General features: G+C 47.4%; 1 protein-coding gene across 3 annotated transcripts in view; it reads right to left on the bottom strand.

Moving 5' to 3' along the window:
* LOC134604089 (apoptosis-inducing factor 3-like) overlaps positions 1 to 22,203 on the bottom strand; it is a 53,413-nt gene extending 31,210 nt beyond the window's left edge. The window contains exons 1-4 of one of the 3 annotated variants that reach the window (XM_063449932.1): positions 19,499 to 19,577; positions 9,549 to 9,632; positions 617 to 726; positions 395 to 504 (exon numbers count right to left, since the gene is read on the bottom strand). In XM_063449932.1, coding sequence (XP_063306002.1) covers positions 395 to 504; positions 617 to 726; positions 9,549 to 9,610 — 282 coding nt within the window. In that variant the 5' untranslated portion in view covers positions 9,611 to 9,632; positions 19,499 to 19,577. Of the gene's footprint in view, positions 1 to 394; positions 505 to 616; positions 727 to 9,548; positions 9,633 to 19,498; positions 19,578 to 21,545 lie in introns of those variants that run through there. The other 2 variants (XM_063449931.1, XM_063449933.1) reach the window with 2 other exon arrangements.
* Between the last annotated feature and the right edge of the window lie 658 nt (positions 22,204 to 22,861).

Below are 22,861 nucleotides of genomic sequence, written 5' to 3'. Positions count from 1 at the left end.
GAAAGCTCTGTTACATGTCTGCACATTAAAAGGTGTGGGGTGAAGTCTGTAATACAACACCTGTCTGTTAACCTACATATTTAGCAATGCATTCCAGCAGTATTATGGGAACAAGTTTTCACATAGCTGCTGTGCCCATGACAGACTGTTTCCAAAGTCTGCTTTTCCATGTGTATGTGTCGCACAACAGTAAATTTATAAAAGCTTCCTGCAAATTGTAATTTTCCCAAAAACACTGCAAACGTACATTGGAGCCCAGTTAACATAGCTTCTTAGTAGAATTACAAACTGTTTGGCAGAGGAAGCACACATAGAATGTTAAGAATTGACAAAAGGGACAGAGACTGTTGAATATTACAATATTATGTTAGTCTCTCTATTGTCATTAGTTTACCTTAAAGCAAGGTAGGCTATCCAATCCAGGATATTCTTCAATGTCTCCAGTCTTTACATTGAAGCACGCACCATGCCAAGGGCAGCGGACTCTATCACCTACAAGGGCTCCTGCATTAAATGAATAAAAATAATACGGCATGTTGGTTCACATTCAAGGGTTTTTCCTTTGTTTTGCTATTCAAAGTTACACAAACGTATACAAAACCTATCGGTACATTACCTTTAATTAGAGGTGCTCCATAGTGTGAACATTTGCTGCCAATAGCACTAAATGTACCGTTATGTTTCACTAAGAGAATAGGCTGCCCCTGAACTTCAAACTGACGCATCCTGCATGAAATACAAGGATAGGAAATGGTTAATCAATCAAGTTACATAACAGATGTACATAATTAAATATAAATGAATCCTGTGATAGGATCAAAGCATAAACTGCAAGCAAGCCCACGCTATAGAGTGGATAACAGGATCCTTGGCTCAGAACACACCATCAAATGAGAGACCTAAAGGAAACTCCCCTTGGACTGGGAAGGGGGGAAAGATAAACAGAGGGAAAAAACAAGAGAAGGGATAAGACGGTAAATAATTTGTTAATAACCACTGGCGGCTAAACCCAGGACAAATGGAGCTGGTCCTGTCATTAAAATCTCCACCTTGGGACAATCAGTGCTTACAGGTCTGTGCCCAAATAGGTGCACATAAAAATAATCTTTTTATAGGGCAGTATATTTTATAAATACATGAATCAACATACATGCATTCTATAGTTTGCTATGCAACAATACAACAATATACACATCCCTGGTCCATACCCGGATTGGAGCATCCTGTGCACTAGAAGTAATTAAAAGGACTCTCTCAATAGACTAGACTTACTTGACGCTCTAGCTTATGAGATTGTGGAAGGTTAGTAAGTTAAAGTACATAAGAACACAGTGGCCAGAGCTGGCAAGGAATCCGGGCTCTGTGCACACATGCACGTTGTACAGCTCCTTTTCCTTCAGGAAGCTGCATTCCACTGAGCATTGATCAAAAACATATACAGTTGGACAGGGAAGCCAGACTTCCCTACAACATAGGAGAATACGGCATGGCGATTTTGTTAAAAAGCTTGGAAACTATTACGGAGATCTATTACCACTACATTATGCTATATTCTGTATGGTATTAAGAGTGTCATTCAAGAAGGTTTTGGCAGTAGTATAACGTTCTGTGTGTCCACAAGATAAGAATAGTTTACTTCACGGGGCGTGGCTTGAGCGCCGAGCGGAATGGCGGCGTGAACCAGGAGCTCCCTGCAGGCTGAAATAAAAAACCCGTCTCACTAGCCTTAGCCCGCCGACAATGGGGAGAAATAACCGGTCCCAACAAGCTACCACGACCACCGACACCCCGAGGGGGTCACAGGCGACTAACATGCGCAAATTCCTCACAACCCAAGCAGACCAGGCCGATCAGGCCTCCGGGGATACGGAAGCCTCAGGCACTACCCACGCGGCCTTGCCATGCGGTGGACACAATGAGCAGGTACTGACACCACCCAATCTGCCCCCTTCCCAGCTGGACTGGGCGACTATACTGAGCAACCTGCCCACGAAATCCGACCTCAAAGAGGCCAACGATGCCCTCCACAAGTCCATAACTGGAGAATTACATGCCCTGAGGGAGGATATGCAGGGGATCCATAACAAACTGGCTCAACTAGAAGCTGACTGCGACCATGTCACGACGGCGCAGAACGCAACAGTAAGCATTATAAAACGACAAGAAACACAGCTACGCCAAATGGCCCTCCACATGGAAGACCTAGATAACAGGGGGCGACGACAGAACCTCAGGATCCGAGGTATACCGGAAGATCTGGACCAAACCACACCGATCCGTGACACACTCACGGAAATATTTAATGCCCTCCTGCAGAAACTGCCCGACTCGCCCGTTGAGTTTGTCAGGGCACACAGGGCACTCAGGCCCAGGGGCCCGCCGGAGTCCCCACCACGGGACGTCATCTGTTGCCTAACACACTTCCAGGTTAAGGAAGTGAGAAGTGCCAGAGACCGACGCCAAATCCTACACAAAGGTGCAGAACTACAACTCTACCCAGATTTATCCCCGGCGACCCTGGCATACCGCAGGGCCATGCGCCCCCTCACGAGAGTGCTACAGACCAACAAAATTAGGTACCGCTGGAGCTTCCCTAATGGATTACAAATCACCACGAATACAGGCCCCTTTATGGTGAGGAGCGAAGAAGACCTTAGAGACATTACACGGGAACTCCAACTGCCTCAGATACATCTGCCCTGGCCTGACCCGATGGCCTTTTACACCTTTTCACCTGAGACACAGAACAGACCGCAGCAACCATCGAGGCCTCGGAGACCGAGACAACAAACCACGCGCCCCTCGGGCGCCAACATGTAAACAACCGAGCTCCTAGAACCCCCCCAACCCGTGGTCCCCCACTGACGAACTAAACAGCCGATCCCATCTCAGCCCCGAGAAACCAGAGACTATGGACACACCAAATGGACTCCGATATGAGGCGACACACCACGCCATTGAGAGACGAGATCCCCTACGATGACAAAAGAATAACGGAGACCGAGTGCACAACGTGAACTCCACAATTCAGTGGAGTAGGGTAACCTATCAGACTGAATGGGCATTGAAGGGGTTCCCACCTGGGGGGCGGGAGGTAATGGGATGGGAACGTACTCAATGCTATTCACTTTTATTATATCAAATAAGCTGTTTATTATAACCTGAGGGGGTCCCCCGCACTGATGAGGTTCTCGCTTGGAGGGAGAGGGGTAGCGGGACGGGAACGTGACCACTGTTATTTATCACTATATCGTATGTGCTGTGTAATGTGAACTGAGGGGGGCCCTTCGCGCTGGCTGGGCCCGGCTGCTGTCACCCACCTGCCCTGTGATGAACTTCGGGGAGCAGGCGGGCGGTGGCGCCGGCGGGGCCCACCTGGGGCGGGGGACACAACCGACAGGGGTGCCTGAGAAGCAGTAGTCAGGTAGAGGCTACCCAGCCCGGGGCCGCCGGCGCGGTGGACGCCACGGGGCTCAGGGGAGGCGGGAGCCTGGGCCCTGGGGGGTCCGCTGTACTGGTTACGCCCAAAACACCAGCAGTGAGGTCTAACAGCTTCAAGGGGAATAGGATTGAACCAGACCTGGCCCTGGCCTCGTGGGCGCCAGCACTAAAACTAGATACACCCACGCAGCCCAATGGAAAGGGGACCTAGTCACTACACTCCAGCTAGCTTAGCCAGGGGGACCAGGGGGGAGGGGGACAGTGATACGCTTAATGTTTTTCTTTTAAAAATGTTTGAATTTCCAGTTAATTGTATATACTTGTTGAGATGATTAATTCACTGTTAATGCTGTTGTTTATGCTACACCTCACAGTAGCGACCGGACATGATACACACGCGAGACCATCAACACACACAAACCCATGAAGAGAAACACAATGAGACGGGGAAGACGAACAAACCCCTTTATACCACCACTTAAGAGCCGCACAGGGACACCTGGTGACATGTCACTAAGACGCCGACACAGACGCCCGGACACCCGACCAACGCCTAACAGGAGAGACGCCGACCAAACGGTGAGCAACCCACGTGCACCACAGGTGGTGCCGAGGACTGTGACTCCCCGACGTCTACACCTAACGGTCGAGAGACCGAGACACAGACTACACGTTACCCTACCCCCCCCCCCCCTTGCATACCCTACTACCACCCTTACTGGACACCGGACGGCCCCCCTGACTGAGACACCAGACCTACTTTAGAACCGCCCATATAACAGGGACTAGGAACTGGAAGTGACACCCACCCAAGACACGAGAAGACAGACATGGCCCTGACACCCGCTCCCCTACATGTAGTCACTATTAACGCAAAGGGACTTAACAAACCGGAGAAAAGATCCGGGGCACTGAGGGACTTTCACGAGCGGAGGGCCTCAGTAGTTATGATACAAGAAACACATTTTAAGAAAGGGGCTAGACCCAAACTGACTGATCACCGCTACACGCAAGGCTACTACAGTGACTATCACGGGGGAAAGGCCAGGGGAACAGCGATACTACTCCACAAGAGCGTGCCGTTCCAGGGGGGAGAATGCATGACAGATGACGAAGGCAGATACCTATTCCTCAAAGGGAAAATAGCAGAGCGCCCATACACGTTCGCGACAGTATATGCCCCCAACACACGGCACTACAGCTTCCTCAAGCAAACACTCCGCAGACTCATGGAGTTTAGGGAGGGAACCCTCATACTAGGGGGGGACTTCAACATGACATTGGACCCAACATGGGACACATCGTCAGGCACCTCCCACATTTCCACGCAACAACGGCAAACCGTTAAATCACTACTCCGCAGCCACCGTCTGGTCGACTGCTGGAGAGCCCACCACCCAGACACAAGAGACTACACCTTCTTTTCCCACCCGCACAACTCGTACTCTCGCATAGACCACATATACACCACACACTACGACCTCTCACTGGTCACTCAAGCCACGATTGGAACGGCGACGTGGTCAGACCACGCGCCAGTCACCATCAAACTAAAATCGTCACTCTTTCGCCCCACCACCCCGAAATGGAGATTAAACGAATATCTTCTAACTAACCCAGAGGTCGTAACCTTGATAGGCGACAAAATCAGAGACTACCTGTCCCTCAACACAGCCGAACATACGTCCCCGACAGTACGATGGGAAGCGCACAAATCAGTAATAAGGGGACACTACATTCAACAAGGAGCGCTCATAAAGAAACAAACAGCACTAAGACTAACAAGCCTCCTAGAGGAAATACACCAAACAGACGACCAAAACAAACTCGACCCGAACCACAAGCTCCAATCCCGCCTCCTACAATTGAGGAGGGATTTAGCCACGTTAATCCACTCTAAACACCACAGGGACGCCGCCAGACATAAAGCCTTCTTCACCCTACACGGGAACAAGAGCGGCAAGCTTCTGGCGGCTATGCTAAGGAAACGAAGGCAACACACATATATTGACAAGATCAGGGACAAAGGAGGGACCATACACCGCATCCCATCGGACATCATGACAGCGATCCGCGCATACTACACGGATCTTTACACACTCCCGCAGCCCCAGACAGAACCAGCGAAGGCCCGCCTTCGCCACTCGATCCAAACATATTTAGCAAAGTACCCAATGCCGACCGTAGACGCCGAAACCGCCGATGTGCTCGATGAACCCATCACAATAGAAGAGCTATCGGCAGCTGTCAAGAGCACCAAACCCGGTAAAAGCCCAGGGCCGGACGGCCTGCCTGTGAAATATTACAAGACGTACGCGGAGGAGCTGCTACCACCAATGGTGGAAGCGTTCAACGCAGTGAGGGAAGGGGAATGTATCCCCAAGCAAGCCCTGACGGCCCACATAACCGTCATACCCAAAGATGGCAAAGACAGAGAATTCTGTGGGAACTACAGGCCAATCTCGCTGATAAACTGCGACGTCAAACTCTTAGCTAAGGTCCTGGCCGCGCGCCTCACGAAGCACATCCCATCTCTGATCCACCCTGATCAGGTGGGGTTTGTGACGGGGCGCGAGGCCCGCGACAACACCATCAGGGCACTTACCCTTATGCACGGCAACGGGAGGACTGCCGGAGGCCTTCTCCTGCTGTCCACGGACGCGGAGAAGGCCTTCGACAGGGTGGGGTGGGAGTACCTCTTTGAGACACTAGCCCACATGGGTCTGGGCCCCCACCTAAGACAATGGATAGAGGCACTTTATCGAGAACCTACTGCCCAGGTACTGGTTAACGGGGCGCTGACGAGTGCCTTCACCATCCACAATGGCACCAGGCAGGGGTGCCCCCTGTCGCCGCTCCTATTCGCTCTGGCCTTGGAGCCGTTCCTCACACATATCAGACACAATGCAGACGTCACAGGCCTAATGACAGGCCCAGTACATCATAAGGTAGCGGCATACGCCGACGACCTGCTGTTTATGGTGACCAACCCAGTAATTACCCTACCGAATATAATGAAAGAACTACAAACATTTGGGGACATATCTTATATGAAAATTAATTACGGAAAATCACACATCCTAAACGTCAGCGTACCCCAAGCAAGAGCGGAATCCCTGAGACATAGCTTCCCCTTTCAATGGGCCGAAAACAAAATTAAATATCTGGGAATCTGGCTGACCAAACACACGGGAGACTTGTATAGGGACAACTTCACGGCCATCCTGCAGACGTTCCAGAGGGACATGAGGGAATGGTCGTATCCCCATATCTCGTGGCTAGGGAGAGTGCAGGTCATAAAAATGAACTTCCTCACGCGCCTCCTGTACCTTCTACAGGCCATCCCCATTGTAATTCCGAGACCCTTCTTCGTAACACTCAGGAAAGAGATGACCAGATACATATGGGGAGGGGGGAAACCTAGAATAAAATTCTCCACACTGACCAGACCCAAGGACAAAGGGGGATTAGCCCTCCCGGACTTTCAGCTATACTATGTGGCCACACACCTACAGAGGGTTGTAGAATGGTCTAAGAACGGGGTACACAAACTGTGGAAAACAGTAGAAGAAACGGAGGCAGGTAGACCGATCGCAGGACTCCCATGGAGTCGCGGCTCGAAGGAAGGACATGACATGTCCATATACACAAAAAACACACTGGGAGTATGGCAGAAGGCCCAACGACAGGGAAACTTGTCACCCTACCCCTCCCCCTTATGCCACTAACGCAAAACGAGGACTTTCCCCCAGGACTAGACCCACGAGCCCTCAGGGACATCGTCCCGAACGCATCCCCACGTTTACATCACATTCTCCAGGGAGGGGCCTGCAGACAGCTAACAGACATGCTAGAGGAAACACCCCCCACATTCATGCACCGTTTTCGTTATGCCCAACTTATAAACTTCATACACACCCTACCACAGGGTCCAGCGCTCGCAAGGGAATATACCACAATGGAAAAGATCAGCGCACACCCAGACCCACTCCCTCACGGGATATCCTTCTTATACTCCATGCTACAGTCGGAACTCCCGACTGAACCGCCCCGTTTCATGGGAAAATGGGAAGCAACCCTAGGTATCACACTCACGGAAGGGGAATGGGAATCAATATGCTACCTCACACACCACTGCTCCACACACAGTAAAACGCAGGAAACGGCCTACAAACTCCTGACGCACTGGTACAAGACACCACACCTCCTACACCAAATGAACCCAAGCATATCTAGTCTGTGCTGGAGATGCGGACAGGAGGAAGGCACATTGAAACATATCTGGTGGGACTGCGCACTGGTCACCCCGTACTGGAGGGGTATACACAAAATGTTAGGGAAGTTTACAGAACGCCCACCCCCCCTGGAACCGGCAGCGATGCTCTTACACCACACACCGGCCCCCCACTCCAAATATAAAAAATCTATGACTATCAGAATATTGAACGTAGCCAAACGAGTACTTCCTCAATTCTGGAAGAAACCAGTAACACCATCAATGCTGGCCTGGTTCAACCAGATGGAGGAACTAAGGACAATAGAGGAACTAACAATGACGACAAACGCTACCCCGACGACATACACAGAACTATGGACATACTGGATCCTAGAGACAGCAAAACCACAATTCCAACTAGACCTTAGGACAATCACTGACGCCCTCCCCCCGACCACTCGATAGAACTCGGAAACCGAACACCCAAGACGACCAACCCGACCGCCCCACCCCCTCCTGCTTACCCTTCCCCAATACCCAAGGAGAACACACTGACAGACCCCACTCGACTGTATAAACCTAAAGTAGGTCAAAGCTGCCCGCAAACGAAGACACCCTAGTGGCCACTTGAAAGCCATAGACAATTAGAGACCACACCCCTGGACAGTTAAGAGTAGGACATAGGGTGGAACCCACCCAAACCGACCAGTGGGAACGTGACCTACCTAACTCACTATCCTACTGCCGAGGACAGAGGGGGCACAATATTAGAATTTCATGATACTCAGACCTACAATTGAAATTGAAATTTAAATGTGAACCCATACGGCTCACGACCATGGTACATATATGGAGTCGTAATAGACAACAATTGGATCTGCGCATCCACAAACCCTTAAGAAGCGAGGAGACCTGCGAGTCTCAATTGAATGACTAACACTAACAATGAATATATGAGAACCAAATTGTCAATGAGGAAAAGCGGGACCTGCGAGTCCACATGATTTTATTGGGGCCTGCGAGCCTGGCTGCATCTGATACTTGTCATTATTACTAGGGACCTGCGAGTCCTATTATCTTGTGCCTATCTCCTGTTGGAATGACAGTGCAAACACGTTAATAAAAATCAAATTTACAAAAAAAAAAAGAATAGTTTACTTCACAATCATTCAGAGTCGATGGCTCTGTGACAATTTTTAAAATTCTTTGCCAATTATTTTTTGATCTTGCCAATAAATAAGACTCCACAGGTACATCCCAGGCAATAGTTCGGCCAGGTGTGCATTAAAAGGCATTTGATTCGAGTGAACCGCCAGATTTTTTTTAAAAATGAAAACACACACACCTGTGCCAAAAGTTTAGGTAGGTTTAGGTAGGTGTGGAAAAAACACTGTAAAGTAAGAATGCTTTCAAAAACTGAAATATGAATAGTTTACTTTTATCAATTAACAAAATGCAAAGTGAGTAAACAGCAGAAAAATCTTGATCAAATCTGTATCTAGTATGGCCACCCATTGCATTCAAAATAGCATAAATTATTCTAGGTACACTTGCGCACAGTTTTGTAAGGAACTCGGAAGGTAGGTTGTTCCAAACATCTCGGAGAACTAACCACAGCTTTTCTGTGCATTTAGATAGTGCTCTCTCTTCATGCAATCCCAGACAAACTCTGTGATGTTTTATTATATATAAATATGAAAACATATGTAGACCGGATTTCCTAAAGAATTGTACATGACAATTTTTTTTCCCTCCAAATTATATTAAAAGTATCAAATATACATAAATACAAAGATATAGCATACCTTTGACAGATATATATATGCAATAATTTCCTGGTGCAGTATTCATGATTTCATGGACAATAATTCAGTAAAAATGTAATACTTACTCGCCATCTTTTAGCTCTGTTTCTTTGCATAATTCTTCAGTAAACGTCTGTTTTTCATTCATGGTCTGTTATTTTTATCCGTGCCTGAAAGCAGATGAGAATGGCATAGTCTAAAACATTCAGAAGTGAATGAATTTCCAGGCATCAAATTCACTTCATATCGATGAAGTGGTTATGGTGCCAGGAATCCATCACAGCCTGTTTACTCACATTTGTAAAGCATTACATGCTATGTGCGGCTAGCAATAAGCGGTTGGTTACTCATTTTAGGTTTTTTGCAATGTTTACTTACTTTATTTTTTTTCCTGACTGTTTAACTTAGAATTTTGATATGTAACAAAGCAAATGAATATTTATCTTTCAATCTATGATGCTAAGTGCTATTAACGAACACATATTATGCCCAGTGTATGCTGGATGTATTTATATAACAATAGTATTAACAATAACAATAGTATTTACATAACAATCTTACTTTTAAGTCATCCTGTGAGTTTATGCTTTATTAAAATCTATGCAGTTCATGTTTCGTAGACATGTAGTGTTCCTACTAGTCCCGGTGGAACTACTGTAGGCACAATAACCACTTGATTTAAATGGAATCGTTATGGTGAGCACAGCAGTGGTTCTTTTAAGGATTCAAGCCTATTCCTTTCTTCCTTTAAGTACAATGACACAGCAGAAAACAGTAAAGGAAGTTCGCATGGGAACCACCTGAAAGACTAAATAGTATAACTATAAGCAAAGGTGAAACCCTTACCATTCCCATTATTAGGGCTAGCCTTTTAATATTGGCCTTTTACCTGGTGAAATTGAATACACAGAGGCGTCAAAAGATCTATAGTAATTAGTATGCCAGGAATAGAAACAGCTCAAATATACACCTGAATGCTATCTATCGATGAATGTACATGTAGAATTACACAATGCCATTTTCTGAATGAAAGAAAAACAAGTCTAACAGGCTTATTAACTAAAGTGAGCATTTCAAATTTAAGGTCAAAATATCTAAACTGAAAAAAATCTCTCAGTCAGCTATGCATTCAGCTATTTGACTCTGGTCTTAAAGGGACACTATATACACCCAGACCACTTCAGCTCACTGATGTGGTCTGTGAACAGTGTCCCTGCTCTTTTTAGTCCTCAATGTAAAACATTGCAGCTTTTGAGAAACTGTAATAATTACTTTGCAGGGCTAACACTGCCTCCATTGGCTGTCTATCAGACAGCCATTAGAGGCAGTTCCTGGATTCAGAGTCTGACTCTGTTAAAGGGATACGATAGCTCCTTCAATGCTGTCCTGCTGGGATTTTACTGACGCATAGCATGAGGATGTTCAGCACCAGTTAGGGGACCGAGGGTTGCCTAACAACCAGGAAGTGCCTCTAGTGGCTGTCTGATTGACAGTCACTAGAGGCAGTTTTAAATCTGCTAAATAACATTGCAAGGTTAAGGGGACAGGGATATTGCACCCAGACCACGTCAATGAGATGACGTTTTCTGGGTGTCTATAGTGCCCCTTTAAAATGAAACTGGACGTCCTCACACTCTGCATGAGAGAACCCCACAGGAAAACATTGATTCAATGCTTTCCTTTGTGGAGGGCCTAATGCACTTGTGGCGCTCACCACACATGCGCATTAGATCATCCCGCATTAGATCATCCCCCATTAGATGACGTCGGAGGAGGCAGAGTGCCGACCCAGCAACAAGGGACATCGGCACTGGAGTTGGGTGAGTAAATAAATTATTTTTTTTAACTTGATTTGTATTCCTAACACTATAGAATCCCTTTAAGTTTGCAATTCACTATGAATTTTATGTCAGGACAGGAGGCTTCATATTGCTTTACCTTCTTTACTGAAAACCTCCAGCAGCAAAGAAACAGTTAACAAAACTTTTCAAAACAACCAATCAGAACAAACAGGCATCAGTATAAAACCACTGGAACAGACCCTCCCACTTCCTCTTTCTTTGCTGCTGCCTCCAGGTGAGCACTCACCAACTCAGAGTTGTCTCTGCTCTGGGTTGTATTTCTCTTGATTTGGTACTTTGCACTGTTTGTTTTGACTGTGTTTACTTTCTAACTTGGGGTTACTGAGGTGGCCCCTGCTGCCCCACCTCGGGGTCCTGAGTGTGGGGGTTGTTATTTTTTCTGGCCTGCCCTTACTCTGGGTTTCCCCTGGGGCTCCCCTCAGACCATCCGCCTTGCGGTTCGGTCCGGCGGTACCCTCTCGGTATTCCCGCCTCTCCCTCCCTACCCCCCTCTCCCTTCACCTGTCTGCGGTCTCCGACCGCGTTTCTCACTGCGACCTCCCTCGCGCAGCCGTCCGCGAGGTAGGCCGCACTTGTTTTGCGGCCGCGGCGGCCATTTTGTTGGAGCCGCGGCGGCCATCTTGCCGGGGCCGCGTGGTCTCCGGGCGCCCTCTCTTTCATCGGACCTCGGTCTCCCTCAGCCCCCCTGCCCCTGGTCTTTTACCTCCTCGGTCTCTGCACCCCTGGTGGCTGTGACTTCACAGCTGACCGGGGTGTGCAGACTGCTGCATGTTAAACACTCCATGTACTGTTTTTTACTGTGCCTGCTACACTGTGTGCTACAACTGTGGTTTTCCTTCCCTAACAGGTGGATTTTCTTCCCCAGGTGCCCCTTATAGCCTGCCATTATAGGGGTGACCCCCCTTTCTATATTATTGGGACTCAGTCCCTGCCTAATCTGCCCTATACTGGGCTATCCTACCGTGCTGTAGCACTGCTTTGGGCTGGGTGACCCCCTCCCTATTGTCCAATTTGCCTGGACCCTGGGCATAAACTGAGGGTGACCCCCTCCTATTGCATTGTATATGCTAGTGCTTGCTGGGTGACCCCCTCTTGCACGCTGGGTGACCCCCAGCTGGCCATATTGAGGTACCTCACTGATTGTGCCTTTCCTCTGTTTCAGTGATATTAAACATGGCTGAAGAATCTGGCTCCCACGCCCCTGAAGCCCTCCAGGCATGGCTATACACCGCCTTGGCGGATTCTTTGCCCAAGGCTCTTGCGGCCTTCCACGGGGACGCCTTGCCCACACCTACGGGTTCCACACCCGGTCCTGCTGGCGCACGGGACTCCGACTCTGGGGGTTCCCTGCGCTCAGCGGACGTATGCACCATACGGAAGAGGCCTTGGAAAGCCCCTGGCCCCCCCACAGACAAGGGCAAGATGCCCACCAAGTTGGCCAGACTGGGTGCCGAATCGGACGACCACCCTGACATAGGGTCGCTCGCTGGGGAACCCGAATTCGATACCCTGGATGAATACCGGGCCGACGGATCGGGCCCCACGTCACCTGGCGAAGACGCCCCTGGCCACTCTTCACGATATGTACGAGAGACGGTGCTGAGCTCTCCACGACCGGGCTCGCTAAAAGCCTCTGCCGCCCACGCCGACGACCCCGGCGAAATCTTGGACCCCTCGGGCCTACCGCTCTTCGACCCACGTCTCCTCAAGCATCCTCGCTCGGCAGAGTGGACTCCCCCGGACCACATCGCAGAATTCCTCCGCTACTGGCTACGTCGCCCGTTGGATAAAGAGGTCAGGGCGAAGCTCCGGGCCGAATGCCCGCGCCCAACGCTGCCAGATAAGGTAGCTAATACACCTGATTTTGATCTGGTTTTCGCTACCTTTTTGAATAGGTCGGGGAAGGACCCCCGCAAGGGCCTGGAACAGGGCTTGCGCTCCACCCAAGACAAGCTCCTCGACATTAGCGGCCCGCTGACCCAGATTTTCCTCATGGCCGACGATACTCTACAAGGCGGACCAGCGGTTGACGCATACCTCCTCCGCGAGTGGGCACAGAGAGCAATTTGCCTCCTGGGGAATGCCAATGCGGCGATGAACTCAGAACGCCGTAAAGCGGCACTCTATAAACTGGATGGGAAGTTGACCGACCTAGCCCCCAAAGAACTGGGCCCAGAGGCCAAAGGCCTACTGTTCGGTGACGCCTTCATGAAGGAACTGAACCGGCACGTGTCCATCTACACGTCTCTGAATAAGGCGCAACAATCCCTCCGCAGAGTTTTCCGTGCTGGGGATCGTTTTTCCTCCAGAGCTGGTCGGCAGAGGGGTCGCGCCACCAGCAGAGCTGCCTTCATGGGCAACAGGCCCCGCATCTCGGAGTCCTTCTCCTCCTCCTCCTCCCGGTACCAGTACCGTCCTTTGTTCTCCCGAGGATCAACCAGAGGCCGCGGAGCCTCCTCCACACGGGCGAGATACGCCTCAGGTAAGAGTCTTACCTTATTTACCACACTTACCCATTGCGGGCAGACTGTCTCACTTTTCTCCGCAGTGGGGGGCCATCACGGGAGACCCGTGGGTTCTGCAAACCGTGTCCGGCTTCAGGATCGACTTCGTGTCAACCCCGATCCAGACCTCTGCCCCACGGCCTATCCATATGGACAGAGAGGCGTCCGCTCTGGTCCATTCAGAAATTCACGCCCTGCTGGGCAAGGGCGCGGTGGAGAGGGCGCCGGGCCCGCCTCGCTTCCTGAGCAATATCTTCCTGGTAAGGAAGAAATCAGGGGACTTCCGCCCTGTAATCAACCTACGCGCCCTCAATGGATATGTCGTCTACCGACATTTCAAGATGGAAGGCATCCATCTCCTCAGGGATCTGCTTCGCGAGAACGACTGGTTCACGCGCTTAGACCTGAAGGACGCGTACCTCACGGTCCCTGTCCACCAGGAGGACAGGTGCTTTCTCCAGTTCATTTGGCAGAAGCGCGTGTGGCAGTTCACGTGCCTCCCATTCGGCCTCAGCTCGGCTCCCTGGTGTTTCACCAAGCTGCTGAAACCGGTCATGTCGACGCTGAGGGCCAGGGGGATCAGATCGATCGTCTATCTGGACGATATCCTGTTGATGGCACAAGATCCCGACATCCTGCGCCAGCAGACGGCTTTCACTACCCGCCTGCTCCAGGACTTGGGTTTCGTCATCAATGTGGAGAAGTCGGAACTGAACCCCTCGCAGTCGGTCCAGTTTCTCGGGTTCGTCGTGGACTCGGTTCGGACTCTACTCCGCCTCCCAGTATCCAAGGTGGCTGCCATCAGGAAGGACATCAGACGCCTACTTCGCAATCCGAGAATCACCCTGCGGGACCTGGCCAGGACGATAGGACTACTCTCGTCCTCCATTCAGGCCATCTTCCCGGGCCCCCTACATTATCGGGCCCTCCAACGTCTGAAGACTCGTTACCTTCGGTCGTCCACCTCCTACGGCCAGATTGTATTGCTGTCGGACGAAGCCCGCCTGGAATTGCACTGGTGGCTTCGACACATGGAGGCGTGGAACGGCAGGGCAATCTTCGGGACAAGACCGGACTTCGTCCTGGAATCGGACGCCAGCTGCCTAGGCTGGGGTGCCACTTGCGATGGCGTGGCGACAGGCGGTCTCTGGACCCCGGACGAAAAAGCCCTCCACATCAACTGCCTGGAGCTGATTGCGGGGATGTTCGCCATTCGCAGCTTCACCAAAGGGATGAGTCATTGCTCCCTGCTTCTTCGCATGGACAACGTCTCAGCTGTCCGATACATAAATCGACTGGGAGGTTCCCGATCCAAACTGCTGTCAGACCTCACGAAGGATCTGTACCAATATTGTCTGGACAGACAGCTGTCGATCGTCGCAGAATACCTTCCGGGACAGGACAACCTCGTTGCGGACTGGTTCTCCCGCCACTGGAGGGACTCCAGCGACTGGCGACTGCAACCCCGGGTGTTTCAGAAGTTGGACCTCGTGCGTGGCCCCCTCCATCTGGACCTATTCGCATCCAGGGCGAATCGACAGACGGAACTATTCTTCAGCTGGCTCCCGGATCCCCTCAGCATGGCGGTGGACGCATTCCTTCAATCATGGCCCCCTTCAGGGGCATATGCGTTTCCCCCCTTCTCCATGATCCTTCGGACGCTACATCGACTCAAGCTTCTGAAGGTGTCGATCGTACTGGTGACACCTCTCTGGAGAAGTCAACCATGGTTCCCTCTCCTACTAGAACTATCGTGCAGGGACCCGCTGGTACTACCAGCCTCCAGATTTCTCCTCGAGGACCCGATGGGGAACCCACACCCGTTGATGTTGGAAGATCGTCTAACCCTGGTGGCCTGGACCGTTTCCGGGGATCTTGGGATGTGTCGGGACTATCGGCTACAGCTAGAGAATTACTCTGGGACTCTTGGGCCCCTGGCACCAGAAGATCATATTTACACGCCTGGCGCTCCTGGCATGGCTGGTGTTTGGAGAGACGTTTGGATCCCTTTACGGCCCCTGTTCTAGCCATCTTGAACTTCCTGGCGGAATTGTTTTCGCAAGGTAAGTCTTATAGGACTATCAATGTTTTCCGCTCAGCTATCTCGGCGGCCCATGTCCCTTTCCAGGGCTCTGGTGTTGGTAGGGAACCCTCGGTCTGCAGACTACTCCGAGGTGTGAGGCTTTCGAGACCCCCTGCTTCGCGCTACTCCTCGTTCTGGGACGTATCGATCGTATTACGCTTCCTCGAGGAATGGCCTGATAACGGGGATCTTTCCTTACGCCAGCTTTCAGCCAAGCTGGCTCTCCTGCTATGCCTCGTATCCTTTCGTCGGGTCTCAGATGTCCGGGCCTTTGACGTAGAATCCTTTTCGTTCTCCCCAGATGGTGTCTCTGTCTCTATTTCCCGCAGGACGAAATCTAATTCGTCTTCAGTGTCTTATCCCTACTTTCCCGATAGACCACGCCTCTGCGTGGCACGCTGTTTACGGACATATATATCCGTGACCTCGTTGTGTCGGCCCTCCGCCCATGGTCAGCTATTGATCTCCTACGTTCGACCGTTCGGGGCGGTGTCTGCACCCACGATCGCTCGTTGGATTCGGTGGCTCCTCTCATCGGCGGGCGTGGCGAGTTCTTTTGGGGCTCACTCGGTTCGGGGTGCTGCAGCGTCAGCAGCTCTTGAAGCCGGTGGGTCTCTCGGGGATATTCTCAACGCTGCGGACTGGTCTAGGGAATCGACTTTTCGTACTTTTTATTTTCGTCCGCGCCCGCATGTTTCTTCTGTTTTTATGTCTGGACGTTAAAATTGCAATATGAAGCCTCCTGTCCTGACATAAAATTAGGGATTATTCTAGCCTCGGTGAGGGAATAATCTAAATTTTATTAAAGACAGGAGGCGAATATTTCCCACCCTTATGGTTTTTTTCCCACCCTATATGGGAGTGGTTTTGACTTTATGTTAATCTAGGTTTCGATGTACATTACATTATGTATGGTCCGAATTGTATTTAATAAACTTTTGGTGTCTACTATTGGCGTTCAGTGTCGATTTATTTATCAGTTTGCGGTCTATTTTGCACTGCCCGTATAGGATATGACATTCTGCTATGACAGTTTACTTTCACGATGTTTCTTTTCTTTTCAGTGTGACATAACTTGCTCCGAACATGACGATTTTTCATCGAAGCAGACCGGATACAGTTTTCGTTTGGTCTTCATGCTCTCCTGCTCGATCTCATCAAAGAAAGAGGAAGTGGGAGGGTCTGTTCCAGTGGTTTTATACTGATGCCTGTTTGTTCTGATTGGTTGTTTTGAAAAGTTTTGTTAACTGTTTCTTTGCTGCTGGAGGTTTTCAGTAAAGAAGATAAAGCAATATTCGCCTCCTGTCTTTAATAAAATTTAGATTATTCCCTCACCGAGGCTAGAATAATCCCTAATTCACACTATAGTAAATAGCCCTGTAAATATAAGTTCATCTTTCTACAGATTATAGTATTAAAATAACGGCAACATATTCCGCAGTGCATGACAATGATACATTGGGGATATAAAACAAGTATAGACATACAAAGTAATGTTGACAGAGACAAGATTTGAAGATGGCCATGCTCAAATAAGCAGATAAGCAGGATTATCTGACCTTTTTAACAAAGAGTTTTGCAGAATTGTAATTATAAAAATAAAATCACGATATCAAGATTATAATAGCTACCAATTCTACTGGCGAGCTCTCCTTTGCCCACCTACTGACATTTCCCATCACTGGAAGCAGTACACAAAACATGCATTATTTATTTGCATACACACAGAACGCATGTTGCATATCTCTCCGGACTACTTAGTTCATTTAGTCTCAATAAGATGACCATACTGCCAGGGTTGTTCACTCAAGTGAGAATTGTCAGGAATTCTAAGTGAAGCCAAAATAGATGAATGAAAACACAGAAGACTTTGAGAGCATTTAAAGTCTTACTGTTTTGGCTTTAAAGGAACAATCCAGGCACCTTCAGCATTATCTCAAATAAATAGCTGTAGTGCCTGGAGGTTCATTGCGCCATTTTACCTTTAGGTGTTAAATTGTTTATGAACTGTTTGACCCCAAGGTTGTGTAGATGGAACCCATCTGTTCTGTCTCTTCTCCTCCTAGGTCCTCGGCTACAATGCCTCTGACTGTATACCATATAGATATACTGAGAGCAACCACTAGAATCCCACTGAGAAAGCTATATACAAAGAGGGCCAGAACAGACGAGGCACTCCATGCAACTTTGGGATGAGTGGCAGAACTACCAGGGTCGAAACAGACACTACTGAGACTGGGCCCTGGAGTTATGCCTGTCAAGGGGAGCACTGGCCAGACTGGGGGCTCCATTACTGTTATTATGTTGCCAATTTATGACAAAAAACAAGGTTGTGGACAATTGTTTTAGTGCCCAACAGGGATTATGAACTTGAAAATACGTGGTTTGAAAGAGGGTTATATTAACCCTTTAATTGTTTGGTTTTGTCAACTTGACCTCTACAGGAAATGTAGTCCTTACTATTTTTACACTATATATATATATTTTAGGAAAACTACAGCACTACAGACAAAAAAAAAAAAAAACAACACAGAACAATATCATAGTTTATTTTTGATGACAGAGCTGCTTTAACCTCTTAAAGGGACACTAATGTCATTCAGACCACTTCATCCCAATGAAGTGGTTTAAGTGGTTTGTGTGCAGGGTTCCTCTCTTTTCAAGCTTGCAATGTAAAACATTGCCGCTCTCTAGGAATGGCAATGTTTACCTTGCAGAGTTAACACACCTATAAGTGGCCATCAGTAAAACAGTCACTATAGTCACTTCTTCTGTGATACCGAGTCAAACTCAATTATAGATCAAAGGACTGCCAAAAAACAAAAACACAAAACATCTTAGTGTTGGCAGTACATTACAATAAGGTGTGCACCCTGGGGAAAAAAAAAAATCTACCTCAACGTTTATGCATCTTTTTTTTTTTTTTTTTACTAAATTCTCTAGCGATAACAACATGTATACAGTGATAGTTATGGTTTTCTTTATCCAAAAACATCAGAAACTAATCAAAGCTTTGCACACGTCTATGAAAAGCTATAGTAAGTATACAAGGTACTGAAAACATTATAGCTACCAGCCCCCAAGGAATAGTTTTGCTTATGAATAAAAAAAAAAAAGGCAAACACTAACTTAATATTCCTACAGATTGCTTCATTTTTAAAAATTTGCCATTTTTTTTTATTTTATTTTTTTATTCAGAACCCCTCATAATACAGTGAAAAGCATCACTCCCTCGTTCGACCAAATTACACATCCACATGGAAAACAGTTACTTCTACATTTTACAGAAAAAGAACGTTCTATATTGGCCATGGCTATTGGGACTACAAGTCCCACCACTCTCAGACAGCTCCTAGATTTTAGAGAATAAAGGGGAAATGTAGTCCAGCAAGGAATAAAAGGAAACGATTTATTGTAGGGCTTTAATCAGAATATTGGTGATTAATTAACATCCACTTATATTTAATGTCTATATATTTATATCTATATATTTATATAAACCTAGATTATAAAATAGCATTAGGAGTTTAACATGCTCCCCAGGATAGTGTGCATTGAGTGCATTGAGTGCACTGACTGCATGGTACTCACCAGGCACAGTAGGTCCTATATGAGAATCAGCTCAGATGGAGGATGAGTGAGGAATTAGTCCCAGGTTCTGTATTCCTTTTAACACACAGTCAGTCTGCCTACTCATGCTGGCACAGCTTTCACCATCCACCAATCAGAGCTCAGCACAGTCCCAGCTCACCGCCCAGTGACCCCACCCTCAGTGCGCAGTAACACAGGCAGCCTGCAAACATACACAGAGTTCTGTAATTAGTGGTTGGACAGCTACCAGCCCTTTCTACAGTGATAATAACCTGCACACAGCTTTTACTCATTCAGTGACAGAAGCTTTATTGACACTGCCAGTTGTATTTATTAACCAGAGGCTTGTGGTGTGCACAATATACAATATATTACAACTTAGTGTTTAGTGGCTAAAAATATTGCTCATAATTTTCTGAAAACTAGAGTTTTTTTTTTATTATTATTATTAAACTCAAAATTTATCTAAAGTCTACAAAGGATACAAGTCAGTAATACGTGTATTCCCATATTTAAAAAGAAAAGTACAAAGTGCACCTCTGTAATTGCTTAGCATGGCTAATAAATAACATTTTAGACAATAACAGTAAAGCGTATTGTTTAGCACGCTTGGCAAAATGGCAGAGGTTGCCCAGAGAGGTGCCCACCACAGCAGGAACCTACTGACTGGCACATGCGCCGCAGGCGCCTGTCCTTCAACTTTCTTGAGGCTGCGTGCTCTGTGCTGATGCTGAAGCTAGGATGTGACTGAGGTCACCCCAGCATCAGTAGAGAGCTACAGAGAGCTGGGCAAACAGTGAATAAAGATCCCAGCAGCTCCCCTCTGGACACAAGGGATGAGGTTCCACTCCAGCTCTCCCTTTCAAGGCCTGAAAAGGGAACCTGAGTGGACCTAACTGTAAAACAATTTTTGGAAAAATCAAATAGATGAAAAAATTAAGTGTGTGTATGAGTCTTTGTGTTTATGAGTGCCTACATCCCAAGTGTCACTATTTAGGAGGGACAGTCCCCATTTTGGTCCCAAATCTCTCCATCCCTCTACTCTATGAGCTCCACGTTGTTAGTGTGTATAAAAGAGAAGAGCACCATAGCAATAATGATCACAGTAATGTCTTTACATTACAATAAATATATGTTTAGAGATCATCCTGTGCAAATTAGATACATTATTCTTGCTCTAAATGACATTTTAATTGTATAAAACTGTTATTAGTGTTAGCCAAATAGCCAACACCCCCTTTTCCAACCAGAGGCCGGAGTAGTGTAAATATGTGATCACGTCACTAGTGCAATAGAGAGAGAAGCAGTCAAAAACTGGTTGTGAATGTTTAAAGTTTAGCAAATATACAAGTTATCTGTTACAACCAAACACATGTTAGTTACTCTAACCATTTCTACCATTTCTCATAATATAATACACATACCCTTTGTTAGTACTTATCTTGAAAGGAGGGTGAGGGCTGGGAAACAGTAACATCTGTTGGCCTTGGATGGAAACCAGCATAGGTACAGCAAGTAAAAGTCTTGTTAAAAATATAATTATATTGCTGGTCATACACGTTATCATATTATAATGGATTATAATGATATATATTTTAGCATTGCATAACTATATGGATATTTACCACAATCCCTCCTCTTGAACAAATGACCAATTTCATCTATTCACTTAAAATCCATTTGTATAACAGTAGGCCTGAAAAAGTTTCTTAGTCCTTACATGCCATGTAAGGATTCATGTGGCCGGGAAAAAACAACAGAGGAGCTGAAATTCTTACTAGACAAGTGAATAACATGTGATCGACTGAAACAACCCCCTAGAAACAAAGAGTTACATCAAACACTTGTAATGCCAAATTGGCCCGGACATTTTTATCAAGGCCTGAGGTAGGTAACGGGACAGGATCATTTCTTCTACTTCTGACCATCAGAATGCTGGCATAGTAGGCAACGAATGCCCTGATGAAAACAGCAAGGTAAGTCCAGCTGAATAATAATCCTTTGTACATATGCCAGTCCAAATAGTGTCTTTGGAGATTGGACCTTCTCTCTACTGGGAAATCTCGGCTTTCCATCGCTGGTAGGTGGTCAGGGATTATGATGCTCATCAAAACACCTACTTGCTGTTCCTTTGGAAAGGTAACTTGAGTCCTTGTCTTTTCCCCCAGGTTGTTCAGCTATGGTATCAGCAACTCCACAATCTCCAACGAAGGCTGCTTTTAGTTGGGTGTGATGAATCTATGTCTTGCTCTCTTTTAACTTGACATCACTGCGAGTTATGGGCAGCACAGAACAGTCCACCGTGAAGATGTTTTTCACTTTTCCAGGTTTTAGACATTGCAGCTGCTAATTCTGAGCCCCACTTTGATGTCCCGTGCTTTGCAGTGTATCACAGACACTTCCTCAGGTAGAATCACTGCATCTATCAATTCTTTCACTTAAGTTCCATTCTGAATTATTGGCTCTGGTTGTAGCGAAACCCTCTTTCTTTCTTTAATGCCCCAAAGACATGCAGGACTCTGAATACATATTTTGAGTCAGTGTAAATATTTATCCTTTGTCTTTCTCCAAGATGAAATCCTGGTGTTAGCGCAATTAAACTCTACTCCATGCACTAACAAGTTGGGAGATAGGGTCTGTGCTTCAAGGGTTTCATATGAAGACACTACAGCGTATCCTGATCTCCTCTGGAGATAAAAGTCTGTATCATAGGCTGTAACTCTAATACTTTGTATGCCTCCAGGCTTCAAGGGTGTTATCAAGTCTCACAGCCTGGGCTGATGATTTCAATACAATAGTCACAGGTGTGACATTTTCTGGCTAATCTGGGTTTGCCAGTTGCCCAGGTATCAGGAGGAACATTAGAGAATCCTCACCAGGAGGTTTAACTCCTTAGTTGCCTGCTGGTCACTCAAACAGCATCTGATCAGTGAGCAAATTAACCTTGATATGATAACCTGAAAGGATATCTCACGTACAGTTTTAGGCCACATATATTTATTCTCAGACAATGTAAATGAATTTAAATTTTTTTAACTCTACAGTTTTCAGTTTTCAACTCTACGTCCCTGGATTGCAATCTCTAGAGGTTTTAAAGGGAGTTTGAGTTGGTGTCTCCCTGACTCCAGTCATAGCAACATTTTTTATCACTTAATTATCCAATTTTAAACATATGGGGTAACACGGAAAATGTGCCACCAGAGACCAGTACCTACAAGGAAGGGAATTTCAGTAAGTCCCACATCTGCTTTAATCAGCGGCTTTTTGAATATAGAAAACACTGTCAACATACCAGCACAACCCCCCCCCCCCCCCCCCCCCCCCCGATGGCCCCTATTCACTAGATTAACTTCCCTCGT

Source organism: Pelobates fuscus, chromosome 1 (assembly GCF_036172605.1).
Source record: "Pelobates fuscus isolate aPelFus1 chromosome 1, aPelFus1.pri, whole genome shotgun sequence".
NCBI classification, from domain to species: Eukaryota; Metazoa; Chordata; class Amphibia; order Anura; family Pelobatidae; genus Pelobates; species Pelobates fuscus.
Note: the sequence above shows the minus strand (reverse complement) of the source record. Positions and strands in the feature narration are given on the sequence as shown.